Below are 16,520 nucleotides of genomic sequence, written 5' to 3'. Positions count from 1 at the left end.
TCAGTGGTAACTTCAGAAGTGGACATGTCTGCTTCCTAAGCAGGAGGGTTCTCCAGGATCTGGTGATAGAATGATTCAGGTTCCTCCTTTGCTCCCCACTGAGCAGCCCTTTATTATCCTACATTAGTCATTTACAAGAGCGTGGCTCTAGATGCAGAACCAAGGAATGTGTAACATTACAGGTAATAAGCTCATACCTTATTTAAGAGAAATTGCTTTTGATTTCACTACTAATTTTAAAGAATAACTAACAAAGCTCATCCCCTCTCCTACACAACATTTGTGTAAACTGCAAAGTATTAACTCCATATCTCCAATCGCTTACTGAGACTGTGAAGAGAAAATGACACTGTCTGCAAAATCAAAATTAACTCTGGACATTTAAAACTGCTTGTGGCTTTTAAACCACGGTCATGTTTAAGGTACATGGTACAGAACAATCCTATGCACACCCACCAGCTTGAATCCCAAATCAGTGCAGTATACCCTTTTTTTTTTCTCCTTGGCTGGTCTACCCTTGAACTAATTCCACAGATGCAAGCATTGCATTCAGTCACTCAGACCTTCACAGGCTGAAGGTCACTGCAGATACTGGGCATGGTATTTGGCACACGCCGCCTCCAACAGCATTGCTTAACACCACCGCCACTGTGATTCTGTCATCACTTGACAGCCAGCCACTCTAGGGAGGATTTTAAGATACAAATGAAAAACGATGAAGGATTTTTATTATTTTCTTTTTCAATAATATCCAACAACTTAACATATTATAGCATGTGGGAAAAGAAGGCAATATTCCTGAACCGCGAAGAACCTACTTCTAGGACACTGGGTTTTGTGAACACTGAGCAAAAATTGAGGTAATTAAATACTTACTAAAATAAATGAGTATCAGGGATAAAGAACTTCAGAGATACCATATTCTAGATCTCACAAAATGATTTGTTAAGTAACAGCTTCAGAATCATAAACACATCCTCCTTTAAACATATAAATATCATTTACTTGCTTTGGCAGAAATGCAAGACTATATAAATACTTATCCAAAGTTAACTGTTCTGTTATGCAAACATAATAACTGTTTAAAGCACTTTCCAAAAGATCTCTACCAACTGGTATTTTAACCAGTAATATTTCCCATTTGGTAGTAACCTTAGGATAATTTGAGAAAGAAATACATTTAAAACTTCAATACTAAATCAGCCAGTGCAATCTGATGAGATACACAATTACGGTTACTGAATAAAATGGTATTAAACAGCCAAAGAAAAAGATAAATGGGCACTTTATTAGCTATTTCCCCACTTGTAAGAATTCAATAAATAACGTCAAACGACGTGTATGATCGGCAAGTATACCATTCAACTCCCTAAACACTTATCCTCTTGCGAAACACTTGAGGCAGGAGGAAGTATTTCTACTTCATGTTGAATATGCACAAAAACTGTAGTGAACTTTGAACGTGTTTCAAGAACTTGTACAGAATTACCCAGCAGGAAAGTTTTCACAAATCCTTTCCTCACAGACCCTGTATCAGTATATTTCTCACTAGTGAGCGGGGCAAGCATGAGTAAGTTTAAAAACCAAACCCAAACAAAAAAAAAATGAGGCAGCTCTGGCATGAGGCAAAAAGCACCCATGCTAGGGACAGCCAAACAGGAGCAATCTGTAATCATTTTCATCCCATCCACAGAAATGCTGGTTTGGGAGCAGGCCAGCTAACTTGAAGGTCCTGCTGCGTGGGGGTTTGGCTGAGGGCAGGGAGCAAGCGGCACAGACCAAGGTTTAATCAGGCAGGTGCCATTAAACAGCCACCCCAGGCTGAAGGCAGCAGCGTGCTTACTGAATCTGAGCAAAAAGCATAGCAAAACAGAACTGAAAGGGAACTCTGTTCCTTAAGAGACAGCAGCCTAACTTTTTTTTAATTAAACCTTTCGAAAACTGATGCAGAAGAACCTGCCTGATAAAACAGGTATTCTATCACCACCATTTGGGTTCTTCACACTTCAAGTTGGCTTCTCCAAAACCAGGGACAAAGACTAAAATCACCATCGTTTCTAGTTCCAGAGGCATTACAATTCATGCTATTTTAAGAGGGATTAACTTTTTACAGGAATGAAAATGCTGATACGAGATACAGAGGCAGGAGGGGGGCATTTCAGGTTGCCGTAGGCAGCATCCAAACACAGGGGTCCTCACACCTACCAGCGGTAACTGAGAACAGCATTATCAAAATCTGCATTAGTGTAAAGGCTGTAACTTGGGCTTTGAGACGAAGCTTTTCTTCCTCCCCCACCCCCAATAAATACCCCTTGAAGTTAACATTTTGATTTGTGCAGCACAAAGGATAATTCTGTCCTTTTGTTGAAAATAAAAAAAATCTTACTCAGCTGGCTTATGTCCAACTGCAGTATTCAATGCAGAAAATGAAAGTATGGTTACTACTCCTGAGTAACAATTTCTGTTTCCATTTCCCAAATGCTTTGAAAAGTAGTACCAATTTCACTTTAGAGGGATGCAGTTCAGAAGACTTGTAATAATTAAAACATTTCAAAGGAGTTAAACTGTCTTAACTGTTACAACTGTACTTCAGAGTACTCCCACCATATGAGAAACTACAAACAGGCCACTGGAAGACTAGAAACAACTTGCCCAAGACCATCCAATAAAAATAAATAAATAAAGAACAGGAGGATTTGGATACAGTGCATGGTTCAAACTATTGTTTTATCGCTACCATCCACATTTTTAAAGTTTTGATGGTGTTCCCTCTTGAATTCACAGATAATTTAACATACATCCCAACTTGAGAATGAATTACCCATATCAAGGAATTGGCCTGAAAGGCTACAATTGCACCAAACCTACAGCTGTGACTATCACACCAGTTAATACAGATATTAACAGTACAACATATACTAACAATAAATTTCTTAAAGTGCACAGTATCATAAATACATGTAAGTAATGATTACAGTGCACATTTTCTTAATACAAATTAAGTACACCATAAAACCATTCCAAGACCTAGCTGGGGAAAAAAAACTAATAGAAAACAACAATAGTTCACCCTTGTAAGCAACACTAAAGGAATTTAAACATTTGTGACTTTGTAGGACAAAGCCTGGGAAGGCTACGGAGTTCCATGTCCTTCAAACACGGTAGTGCCTGGAACACAACATTCATACAGAGATCCAGCTACTCTCTAATCACTGGGTTTTTTAATTGCTGCCATACAGCACCAAGTTAATCATTCAGCAAGAGTTACAAACTTCCCCACCCACCGAGATAAGGCAGAGCTGTGCCACTGGAGTACAGAGAGAAGTTAGCTGAAAGCCCCTCTGCGGTATCTGGAGCACGGCGGTTAAGCCACTAAACTGGTGGCGTTGGGCACTGGTCACCTTACGCAAGCTGCTCCCAGATTTACGTCTACGCACAGCACGTGGCCACAGCCCCCTAGCAAAGGTAATGAAAGTGCCTGTGATGGACTGGAAAAAGGGGCCTGACCTTTCCCCAAAAGTGATCAGTTCTTAAGCTTTAGTAGCTTTTTTATGGATATAGAAATAGCCACAAAGAGAAATTACGAAAGAATTACAAGGTGAAAAGAGAGAAGAAGAATCCACACACGGTGTCACTAGGGTACATGTGCTTCAACAGACGAGGAAAGTCGTTTTCTTTATCATTATCCTCAAGCCATATTGAGCCCTATCCAGTCAACAGCCCAGCCAGCTCCTTGTCACCCACGCAGCAGCCAGCCACAAATGACAGAAGCTGGGAATCTACAGGTAGATCTTAATTCATTCCTAGAGAACAGCACACACGCTGAATTTCAGTGCATACATAGGAGCTCCTTTTGAGAGCTACGCAAGAAACCCAATGTGAGCCAGTAAGGACATTAAGCAGAAGTGTAAAAAAAAACTGTGACCGCATCAATCCCTTGAAAGGTTTGTCTGTCTTCACCTCAAGGACAGCTGGCTGCTGCTCTGCTGAAAAAAAAAAACTTCCCAGCAGCTACAGGTTGTTCCTACAGCCCAGTACCAGGCAAGTTCCATGACACAGATACCCGAGTTGCGTTTGGCTGGTTTGGGTCATGAAAGGAACAGATTAAACCAGTGGCCATTCACCTCACCCTGCTCAGGTGAGAAGTTTACTGATTCGGTAACATCCATGCACTGCGTAGCTGGTCTGCCTGCTGATGCACCCTCAGAGGTCTGTGGAACCTTCTCTGTGTTACATGTCTGCAGGGCACAAGAAAGGACTTCCCATACCGAGAGCACAGACACGTACGTTGCCTCATCTGCTTGAGCCTGGGCCTGGGCTTTTCTCTTAGTGGCAGAGTGGGAAGCCAACCTCCCCAGCAGGCAACTGCTATGCAGTATTTGAAAGCTGAGGGAGTGTCTTGGCTGAAACAACATCTAAAAACAACACTGGGGAGAGAGAGTAAGGCAACAGACCCACAAAAGAGACCGGTCTTTACTACATAGTATCAAAAGAACTAGAGTAAAAAGAGAAACTAATCTCCAGGGCTCATCCAGGTACACCCCAAGGAAAACACTTCTTGAAATAGAAACAAATGCTACATTTCATACTGCACTTCTGAACCTTTTGCCTCTCAAAGTCCTTACAACCTCACTCTTCAAAGAGGGGCCTGAACGCTACGCAGGTCACTGCTGTCACTGCCTGATGATACCCACTAAACTCTGCTAGGTCTCCCTCCAAACATCCCAGACACCAGCTATCTCAGCACATGCATTCAGTAACAACAGAAGGCAGCACTCCTCCCATCTTCTGCCACATCCAAGACGTGAAGTCCATACCTGAAGCCCTTGTGGAATCTACCAACAGAAACAACAGCAGAAATAAAAGGCAGAAGTTCCCATCATTTTAGATACTATTCTTCTAAAACTGCAACAATATCAAATTCCTGAACACTAAACATGGTTTCCTACTCCATTTTAGTTTTAGAGACTTGCTGTCCTGGGTTTGGCTGGGATAGAGTTATTTTTCGCAAGAAGCTGGGAGGGGACACAGCCAGGAGAGCTGACCCAAACTAGCCAAAGGGGTATTCCATGTTATATTATGTCATGCTCAGTATATAAGGGAGGGAGGTGGCTGGAGAGGGAGGATCACTGCTTGGGGAAGGGCTGGGCATCCGTTTCTGGGCAGTGATCAAATTGCATTGTGTATCACCCACTTTGTATATTCCGTTATAGTATCAGCTTTGTTATTTCCCTCTCCCTTTGCTGTCCTAGTAAGTTATCCTTATCCCAACCCACAAGTTTTGCCTTTGTCATCTGATTCTCCTCCCCACCCCAGTTATTTTTGGCACCCAATATGGAGCACAAAGGGTTGAGATAATGACAGATCCGAACAGAGTGTGTTAGATTTGTTATATGCATTTATTAGTTAAACAGTCACTGGTCACAGTGGTGTTTTGTTTATATAGTTGTGTTACACAAAAACTTACTTATTGTGTGTATTCCCTACAGCACTGTTCACCACCTCTGGGAGAGGGATCAGGATTCTCATTTTGCCATACCACATAATGTTGACTTACAATACCGTAACATCACTGATCATGAGGTTAAGCTGGTATTTGTACATGGTGTTGCATCCAATACCTCAGATGACACCCCTTGGAATTGATTTACCATCACACCTGATCCATGGGGGAAAAAAATGGACTGCTAAAGACTATGTGTTTGAGAGCAACAGGTGGTGGGACCTTCAAATGTTGGGACGCACATCTAGCAAAGGCCACCTGGTTAGTTGACACCCAGGGATCTGCCAGTCAAGCTGCCCTGCCCAATCAAAGCTTCCATGTACTGTAGAAGAAGATAAAGTCAATGTGGTGCTCATGAAGAATCTGTTAGGGAAGACAGTCTGGGTTATCCCTGCTTCAGGCAAAGGCAAACCCATCCATGGGATTGCTTTTGCTCAACGACCTGGGTTCAATTGGTGGGTGATGTGTAAGGATGGCAAAGTCCCACCTGTACCCCAAGCAGATCGGATTTTGGGTAAGAAAAGCCTATTATTTAAATTGTCTGATGTTAATTGCTAAATAACCCTGTGATTGTATGATAACACTACTGTAATTGCTATACGCTCTATCAATGGTATTACAGTAAGAATCACCCAAATCAATGAAGGACAAACTCTGAGCACAGTAGCAGTGATGGAACTAGAACTGACTCCAGCAACCAGCAATATCCTCAAAATCAACATCTTCAACCTACAGACGGTTGGCATGGGCCACACCAGACACACCAGCCACAAGCTCCAGATGCAGCTTGTGGCAACTCAACAGCACACACCGTTGGCTCAATGTCAAGCTATGTCAAGGACAACAGCCTAAAACCTCCAGTTGTTTAGTTTTCCTTTTCTAGCCCATTGCACAACCAAATGCAATGGGCTAGAAAAGGAGCACACAGAAAGGGCTCTTGAGCACACAGAAAGCTCAGATTTATCAGAGACATCTTCTGCACAACAGTGTATTTGTTATAATTGGAATGTTACTGAATAGAAAAAAATACCTTCACGAGAAGGTATAAGGACCAGAATATAATTCTGGAAAATCACATTGGGGTCTAATTTAATTCAGTCTGAAATGGAAAAAAAATCATTACTGTTAATGGAGCCATATACAGATCCCCTGCCCCGTCAATATCAGGCAATTAGGATTTCACAAAGTTACAGATGTCTCTATTCCAACCACTATGAGAGTCTTGGTACTTCCCAATAAGGAACAAGGTCTTTAGTCAGCAATCATCATATCTGTTCCCACAGAATCCAAGTCACATTCTGCCCCCTTTGAACGTCAAAAGTGTGCATCTCATTGTAAGAACATGCTTCTCTAAAGCTCTTTCATCATTTGGATAAAGTTCTACACTGATTTTTTTTTTCCCCCACCACTGAACTCATGCTAAAGGTAGAATAAACACCATTTGACCTGTCAGTCTTCTGGTTGTTCTGAACTGAAGGTCAAATTAAATTTGGCAATTTGTCTAACTTTGTTTCCCATTTGGAGCATGACAGAATTGGACAAGGGAACAACCAGTTATCCGGCACAATAACTGGTTTTAATCAAAAGGTATGAATAAAAAGCTAATTTTGAAGTCTACAACACCCTTGAGAACATGGTAACAACTTGTACAGGAACAGCACTTTGAAAGACACAGGCTGGAACCCACGCTTAGCTACACTAATGATAATGAACCAAAGCAACAAACATGGCATTTCTGAATGAGCAAGGTGATAAGTCTGTGGTAATCCATGCAAATATTAATACAGGTAAGAATTTTCTCTGAACTCCTTTGGATGTGCAGAATTAATGAGCCATGAGGTAAGAAACATCTCTCAAAAGAATCTACTTAGGAGCCAAACAGTTAATGTCATGCTGCTAAAATTTCATGCTTGAATGGCATTTGTATCATCAGATCTCTTCAGGCACTCTGGACCCTATGACATACCACAGAGGTGGGAGAGTCAAGGACAACCACAGTCACAGCATTACCTGTGTGAATGCTTCCAAGTGTTCCAGTACAGAGAATGAAAGGAGGGACAGAAGAGGCAGAAAACCTTCTGGCCACATGGAAAGGATTGATTCTTCTTGCAGTTAATACATGAAGAAACCAAAACAAGGAAACATACCTCCAGATCTATTTTCCACTGCAGCAGATCTAACTTCTGCCTCCCAGTCAATTACCCGTAACATTTACTTTCACTTGACTGTAAAAAGAAATCAACAGCACCTTCTACTTATGTCAGCAGGGAAGGGACAAAAAAGAAATTAATCATCCTGTGCACTGTCTGACACTGTCCCCAGGCTGCACCTCTGCTCTTCTTTAGACCAAAGCCCATATACCATAAGCAAGTGATCCAATACCCCCTGCACGCACCGGAACCTATAGATGTTGCTTCACCTATAGGAAAGCCTGACCTCAGCGTGATTTCACCTACAAGACAGGTGACCCTAGAATCTTTCAAATATCATTTCACAAACTCTGTAGAAAACAGATGACAACTGAGGAAGAAACATGCAATTATGCAGTAGCCTCATCTGAAAACATTCATTTAAAAACTGCTAATCCCAGGACAGACAGAGGCAAGCACAGGCAATGCCATTCAGACATCCACTGCTCCAGCAATCACAGCTTCTCCAAAATTTCTCACAACCAGAGGAGTCAATTCTGCTTTCCAATAAAGTAAAAAAAAAAAAAAAAAAACCACAAAAAACCCCCCAAAAAAACCCTAAAAAACCCAGCCTACATTTACAGACATGAATTCTGCAAAGGTTAGTTAACACTACCCCTACAAGATTCCTTCCCTTTCAGACAGTCTTATTAGATACACTCATGTTTCAAAAATTCTTTTAAAAAGCCCACTGCTAGATGAAATAATTGTCCTCCCACATAAAAGTTTAAGAAAGTATTAATAATAAATCCAGATACACAAGTTTCAGTTAATTTAAAGACTCACAGGATTTTGTTAACAAGTAATTTTGATCTAAGAGGTTTCTGTACTTTTTTTTCCTTCTTGAATCTATTAAGATAGTTGACGTTCACAAGAGGTATAATAACTTCCAGTATCATCACAGTTAGCATTTCTATCCGTCAGTCATCTAACTTAAGAGTCAAGTGATCCATATAAATCAAGTCCCCAGAGCTTGGAGGTCTTCTATAAGCCTAAATTATTTAGATACAGGACACTCTAAGTCAAGTCAAAACAGTAAAATTTTTGTATTTGCTACACAAGGAGAAACTGTTCATTTCCTAAAGTCACATGCTGAGTTAGCCAAGTTTTTCTCTAAAAGCAGTTGTTCTGGACCAGTTTCAGCATTCCTTCAGGCAAACACCCTGTTATTGGAACAAATAAATCTTTTTAAAACTCCAGTACTTTGTTTCAGTGTAAGAGAATAAAAAATTGGAGCCTGGGTCAGTTCTTGGATGCCAGCAGAGAAGCTCAAGAAACGTATCTTTGGAAGCAGAATATAAGAGCTGCTAATCACTTCCACTAACGATCCCTTCCTCAACCAGACACGTGGACCATACCATCTCCCAAACTGTACATTAAGCAGCAGTGAGCAAATACAAATAGAATTTTAATTCACAGCCTGAAACTTGACAGTTAAAAATTGAAGAGGAAGACTTGGGTCAGAAGCATCAATAGAAATCATGAGCATGGTTAAGGCCACAGAAAAGGCAAACCCACCCATTCAGTAGGGTTTTTTCAGGAGATATGAAAAAAGTTCATGTTACTAACAAGCCTCCAGTGGAATTTGTTTAGAACATACCACAGAAACTCTGGTTACTTGTTACTTCACTAAATCTTAAGAAGTTTTCCTGCATATTTTCTTGCCAGTCTTCCTTTGCAGGCTTGGCAAAAGTCTTCATCTGTTTCTCTTTCAAACATATTCAACCTCTTCTCACACTCATTTCTTCCTCATCCTCCTACCACCACCATACCTTTGTCCTTGCCACAGTAGCAAACACAACACCAGCTGAATGCTGTTTGCTTCCTGAAAGGCTATGGGCTGTACTCCTCATTTCTCCACTTGATTTCAGGGGGAGCAGCAGAAGCAAAACGGAATAGCCAAGGGAGAGAGCATATGCAAGAGCCTGTGGGAAGGACTAAAAATTACTCATTGCCACTTACACTACCCTCCTCAGGCAAGAAGAAAAGCCACTGTATAGTCACACCAGCAGCTCTCAGCATGGCAGAGTTAGGAAATACTAATGACCTCTTCCTGTAGTTGGGGGTTTTATTAGAATATATTGCAGGCAACTAGTTAGACAGGTTGGGTTTAGTTCTGCTGCTCCTTCTCACACATCTTAAGAGCACTCAGTGGTAACAAGCATTTTCAGGATTTGCAGGTAAATCTAGTATTTACATTTACTTAGCTCTTCAGAGATTATAGGGAGGCATGAATGCCTTCAGCCATCCTCCTACCTTCCTCAAGATAAATTTCATGAAGGGAAAAAAAAAAGTGAGGAGCAAGACAGGTTTTTCAGCTGCTGTCATTGGTAGAGATTTTGCTGCAGAGAAAGGTAATTTTCCAGGATCAAATACACTGCTTTTCACTTGGGTCAGTATTTCTGACTTAGTCTGTCACAGGATTACACTAGTAAACAGCAACTACAGCTGAAAACTCAAATTGCTTCCATCCAAGAAAACATCAAATAATGGAAATAATGAGATATATACACATAAATTATTATAGACTGTTAACTATCTTGCAAGTACATACTTGAATTGGTATATAACACTCCAGTTCCACATTCAAGAGAGTACAGTCCTTGCCACATCAGTCGCCTCTCAAGAATAAATGTAACTGCAGTACACACGTACCCACTCCCCTGTGATTGGACCACCACTATTGTTCATCTGTCACATTTAGTCAACTCAAGTGCACGTTTCACTTTGTCTCCCAATGCACTTGTGCTGTGTGACTTCAGTCATGTTCTGCAGAGTAACAATATGGGGAGAACAGCACATGGATTCCTGTGATACAAATACTGACTTAATAAGCAGATTGATTACCTTTGCCTCTTTTACACTTGAAAGTCTTCCACCACCACAGCAATCTCAGCCATAAGTGTGACCAGAGGCAGCTTCTGAACCATAACAGTATTAGCAGGAACACCAAACACACCGAGACACCCCAGGAGAGAGCCTGCTTTCCTACAAGCACCATGCCTCACAGCACGCGACTTTCCCCCCTCTTAACATGTTCCCACTTCTTCTTTAAACAAATTAAGATTTATCAAATTAAAAAAAAAAACCACACTAAAACAAGCAAGAGGTGACACGGCCAGGGCCACAGCCAGCAATCCTAGGTTAGATGACACACTTGCCTTGCATATTTACTTCCCCTTCCTTTTTCTTTCCATGCACTAACTTTCACTCAACTCTCATGTGGACTTGGATGCTGTAAGCACTTCAGAGCCACATTAAGAACATTACATTAATGCTTCTGCACACAGGTATCAGTCCACCAAGGAAGACAGACTCCTTTTTCGTTACAAAGCTTATAGTGCTCAAAAATGGCGGGGTGGGGGGGGGGGCGGGGGGGTGGGGATAGGAGGTGGGGTGTAGAGATTTCATTTGTGTCCCTTTCCTATGCCTGCACTTTACAGTGAAGTTTTTGGACTTGTACCATGGTTGCTCAGTCTCCACAAAGGAATTCCATATTCCCCTACTAAGGTGAAGCCTGTTTTACACCAGTTCCCTTGTTTGAAAGTCACAGATCCATTAGCAAAAAAGTTACAAATAGCGACTTTCTCTACACAAAAGTACATTGCTGTATCAGCATATACACCTACATACTTGATTCGGCTGATTCATTGTGCAGCACAGGGCAGTGCCAAACCCTTTTCAGCCGCCAGAAGATAACATGGCAGGAAGGTCTGTAGAGGCAGCGCCCAACACTGAGCAGGCAGCAAGCCTGGGAGCTGCCTGGAGTACAACTCCTGGACCTTCTGCTGCCGTCCTCTTGGGCACCAATCACCCTGTATTTCCATCATTCCCTGTGTAACACGGTTAAAAAGCACATACCTGCTTTTTAGAAGGTGTTGTGAAACATACAGATTAAAAAACAAATCTCACCTCTGTAGTTATTAGAAAAGAAAAAAAAAAGATGTTTGCAATTTTTTTTTAATTACCTCTGTTGCCCAAAGCCAGGTACTGAGTGAGTCAAAGATAAATAACACAGCCATGGCATGAGGGAAAGCAGCCAGCTCAATCATTTAAAGGTAAGCAGCAGCAGCAACTAGAAAGGCTTTTATTCACATGAAAATTTCGGCTTTTGCAAGCGTTACATCTGCTGTTGCAGCTACTGAATGAAGAACAGAGTGGCCTATTTTCTACTTGACTTGTGCATCCCATTAGAATTCATAGAATCACAGAATTGTAGGGGTTGGAAGGGACCTCGAGAGATCATCGGGTCCAACCCCCCTGCCAAAGCAGCTCCCCAGCTCATATTGCACAGACAGGCGTCCAGACGGGTCTTGAATATCTCCAGAGAAGGAGACTCCACCACCTCCCTGGGCAGCCTGTCCCAGGGCTCTGTCACCCTCACTGTGAAAAAGTTCTTCCACATGTTGGTGCGGAACTTCCTGTGCTCCAACTTGCAGCCATTGCCCCTTGTCCTGTCCCCACAGACCACTGAAAAGGGGCTGGCTGATTCCCCCTGCATCCCCTGCTTAAGATATAGACTTTAATTAGGTCCCCCCTTAGTCTTCTCTTCTCAAGGCTGAAGAGTCCCAACTTACTCAGCCTCTCCTCATAGGGGAGATGTTTCAGGCCCCTAATCATCTTCGTAGCCCTTCTTTGGACTCTGTCCAGGAGATCCCTGGCCTTTTTAAACCAAGGAGCCCAGAACTGGACACAATACTCCTTGCCGTGCTCCTGACTAGCCAACAGCAGTGTCTTTTCAGCTGGCTGACTGGTCCAAACATCCTCGGGTAGGAACAGAAATACCTTCCAGTGGCTTGGGCCGACAGGCTGAAGAGCAAAGGGAAAATAATTCAGGTGTTACAGCAAACAAACAGAACCTCCAGCCCTCCCTCCATCCTGAAAACCGCCTCCCACATGACAAGGCAACACGTTAAGTGAAACAACTAAGTACAACATCATGGCTTAAACTGTGACCAAAGAAGTGGGAAGGAACATGGCAAGGAGAAGTAAGGCATGAAATTAAATCATTCCTCCCTGACCGTGACTGGAAAAATCACATTCTTTGTTTTACTGGGCAAATGCAAACAAGTGTCCAAAAAAAACAACCAAAAAGGTTAGTGAAAGTCAATATGACATTATGTGAGGTAATACACACACACACAAAAAATTGTAACAGATTTTCCAGCTACACAGAGAGGTAAAAACACTGGCAACCAGATTGTAATCATGAGGCCTTTTTCACTATTTACCCCCCTCAAAGGCACTGGTCCAGTTTTTGTGGACACTGAAATAAACCACAGCTTTACAGAAAAGACCCCAATGTTTAAGCCCTTCTGAATCACACAGATATTAATGCAAATTTTGGAAACCCAGGTCCCTGATTTAGCTCAATGCATAATGCAGGGAACACGCCTCTAAGCCCCAGTCAGAGCACACAAACACTACTGAAGCAAATGGGAGCTGCAGGTGCTCAGCACCTTTCCCAATACGCTCATGCAGTGCATGCAAATATCACACCAGCATCCATCAAACCTATTTAAAAAAAAATTAAAAATTAGAAAAAAATCTCTCAGCTTTTGCAGAAATCAATCCTCTCACTAGAAACCTGCCCAAATGATACTTCACTCAAGGGTGAAAAAGCCAAACTAAGCTGTTACTTTGTCAAAAAACTGCTTTTGTGCCCAAAACATTCACAGAGATCTAAGAAATGCAACCACTTTTTCTTTCTTTTTTTTTCTTTTTTACAAGCATTTTGTCGAAGAGCTTGCCAAGCTCCATATAAACACATTTTACTATTTCATAAAGTTTATACGCCAAGTTTTTGAAACATAAAGTGACAGGCTCTCAGCGGAATTTCTGCAGAGCTACAAGGCTCTGATTGCCCTCAGCCTCCAGAGGTAACAAGTTGACTATAGGAAGCAGCAAGTAGCCACAATCTTTTTCTTTTATACAGGAATGCCTTGCAAATTTGAGATACTGAACCTCTATGATCAGCCAAAGAAGAATTCCTTTACACAAGGCTCAAAATCCCCCAGTGATGAGCACACTACAAATATCTACCATTGCTGAGTTTCGGTTGCCAGAACTGGAAAACATTTTGCTCCATCATTAAGGACCCTTTAAAGTTAAGAACTCATGTTAAGCATCCTCCACCATGCAGAGATATTTTAGTCAGATATTTTCATACGGAAATCACCTTATCTTAAGGATTTTGGTTGTTTTCTAATTACTTTTTTCCTAGCTGGTTCACATCTTACTTTCACCCAAGGTCCTAAAGTTAGGCAAGCACAACTGAGAATGAACTCCCCAAAGCCATAAAAAGGAAAATCAAAAAAAAAAAAAAAAAAAGGAAGAATAACCCAGTTTCCAGGCTTCATGAGGTAAAACCTCTGAGTGTACAGTACATCTGGATTTCAATCTGGCTGCCTCCTGACACGCTGTACTTCCTTTTACCAGGCAGTTTTCTTATGCTTCGAGGTCTCACTTTGATTAATCCCAGCTCTGACACAACAGCTATCCTTTTTTATCACGTTTACTCTTGTTTTACTAGCCATTTGTATTTATAATACTATTATTATTGTAAGGATTTTGAAGATATGGCCTTTATGGTGCTTCGTCGTATCAATGCAAGTCTTGCAATGGTCTTCCATTGCCAATGACATAAATGAAACTGCAAGCTTGAAGCAGACATCAAATTTGTTTTGCTTCATAAAACGGTTGACTCAAAGCTCTGCCTCTTTTATACAGTTCTTAACAAGCAATTTTAGGATTACTATATCACAGAATAGCAAAACACATTTAACCAGCATTTTGGGTGTTTCCTCTCATATATATTTCTATATATAATATAAATTAATTAGAACTTTTTTAAAAACCCCACAACCACTAAACCCACAAATACCAGAAGAGCTCAGTGGCAGCTGTAATACCCAGCAAAGGAAACCTTAAAGCCTTTCAAGCTGGCGATGCTTTAGCATCCTTCAGGTTGCAGAGCGAGCTAATGAAAACCCGAGCCCATTTCCCAGCGTTTAATCCTCCACCTGAATGAGCGTGCCACCCCTCAGTTATTAATCACTTCGATACTACAGCCTCTTAGCTCGGAGTTTAAATTTTCAAGACACACATGAAGGAGACTTACTCCCACTGAAAAATTCCTGGATCTCTCCATTAATCTAAAGCAGCAGCGCTCCATTTAACCACTTCCAGAACTTTATTTTGTAAAATAGCTATTTTTTCCCCAGTATCCAGTCTTCCCTTTTTCAAAGTTTCAGTGGCCTGTAACGGGAGGCTGCTACTCTCGGCCTTACTGTTGGAAAAGCACCCGCTCCAGAGTGTATTTTATCAAAGTTAGGGTGGTATTCGGAGCTCGCACCTGCACCTGAGCCTTACTCAGGCCTCGAGGACCGCTCCTCCCCAACCACTGCGCACCGGCCAGGCGATCCCACAGGGCAAGCGGAGTTCCCCGCGGACTCCCCTAACCAGCGCGCAGCGAAAGCGGCATCCACGGGTCACCCGTCCCGTGTGGGCAGCTGTGTGCTCCCCAGGGTAAAGAAGGAAGCCCCGCTTACCCAGCGTACGTGGGCTTAGCGGGCAGCTGTGCGGGAGGACAGGGACAGGTCCCCTTCTCGGGTAGGAAAGGGGCCTATGGAGGCGACCCCCCTGTACACCAGTGCGTACGTACTGCCAGGCGCTGTCAGCTCTGCCTGTGGGGAGACGCGCCGTTAACCGAGCCTGTCCCAGCAGCGGGGTCAGCACCCCGGCCCCAACGCGCTCCCCGGGGGTTTCCCGGGCCGCTCGGGCACGCCGGGGGAGGGGCGGTCGGTAGCCAGGGGCTCCTCGCCTCAAACTTGCTCCTTTCCCCATCCCCGGCCGATTCCGGGAGCAGAACCGTCAAAGCGCGAACGCGGCCACACAAAAGATGAAAGCGATGACGTGAAAGCCGGTACGGGAGCCAAAGGCGATCCCAACGGCTGACACAGCACCCTCCGCCCGCCGCGCCGGCGGGGGAAGGGAAGGGAAGCGGGGGGGGGTGGGGGGGGGCAAAGCGGGACGCGCCACCGGGGCCTCGGCCGCCGCCACCACCGAGACGGTGGCGGAGCGCTGCCGCGTCCCATGGCCGCCAGGACGGAGGGCACAGGCGGGGGACGGCGCTAGCGGGGCGGCGGGCGCGGACACGGGACAGAGGCGGGCGGGCTCGGTTTCCTTCCAGCGCCCAGCCAGCCGGGCACCGATCGCCGGTCGTACGCGCACAGGCCCGCGGGCCGCCCCTCACCGTAGGGCCGGGGGCACCGGGGCCCGCTCCCGGCGCGGGGCGGGGGCTGCCCGAGCCGCCTCCGCGCTCCGGCCCCCGCGCGTCGCCAGAAACTTTCCGGGGAGGGGAGGGCGCCGGCGCACGGGGGATGGGGGGGGGGGGGCGGGGGGAGAATGGGGGGGGTTCCGCCGGCCGCTGGCGGCGCGGCCCGGCGGGGCGGCGCGGCCCTTACCCGTCCTTGCGGCGGGCCTTGTAGACGTGCCCGTAGGTGCCTCTGCCCACTTTGCAGCCCTCGTACTCGAACAGGTCCTCCACCCGCTCGCGCTCGGCCGCCAGCTTCGACTTGAACTCGTAGTCCATGTCTCGCCCATGGGCGGGGAGGGACGGGCAGGGGACGCGGCGGCCAGATCAGCACCCCCGGCTGGCGGAGTCCCCTCCCGGCGCCGCCATTTCCGGGGCTCGGCGGGGGCGGCAGGCGGGGGGCGGGTGGGGTGGGGGGGGTGGTTTGTTTTTGTTTTGGTTTGGGGCTTTTCAGCGGGGGGAGGGGGTGCGCTCCGCCGCCACCCGCTTCAACTGGGCTCCTCGCGGCGCGGCG

At 44.4% G+C, this 16,520-nt stretch overlaps 1 protein-coding gene across 3 annotated transcripts in view; it reads right to left on the bottom strand.

Annotated features, from left to right (window-relative positions):
- The window catches only part of CDK19 (cyclin dependent kinase 19), a gene marked incomplete at its 5' end in the record, with an annotated part of 123,502 nt that extends 107,217 nt beyond the window's left edge, over window positions 1-16,285 (bottom strand). For all 3 annotated transcript variants that reach the window (XM_084261241.1, XM_084261242.1, XM_084261243.1), the window contains one exon: window positions 16,158-16,285. In XM_084261241.1, coding sequence (XP_084117367.1) covers window positions 16,158-16,285 — 128 coding nt within the window. The remainder of the gene's footprint in view (window positions 1-16,157) is intronic.
- Between the last annotated feature and the right edge of the window lie 235 nt (window positions 16,286-16,520).

This window comes from Gallinula chloropus (genome assembly GCF_964237585.1).
Source record: "Gallinula chloropus genome assembly, chromosome: 3".
NCBI classification, from domain to species: Eukaryota; Metazoa; Chordata; class Aves; order Gruiformes; family Rallidae; genus Gallinula; species Gallinula chloropus.
The sequence above is the reverse complement of the archived record's forward strand: the minus strand, read 5'-3'. Positions and strand labels throughout refer to the sequence as shown.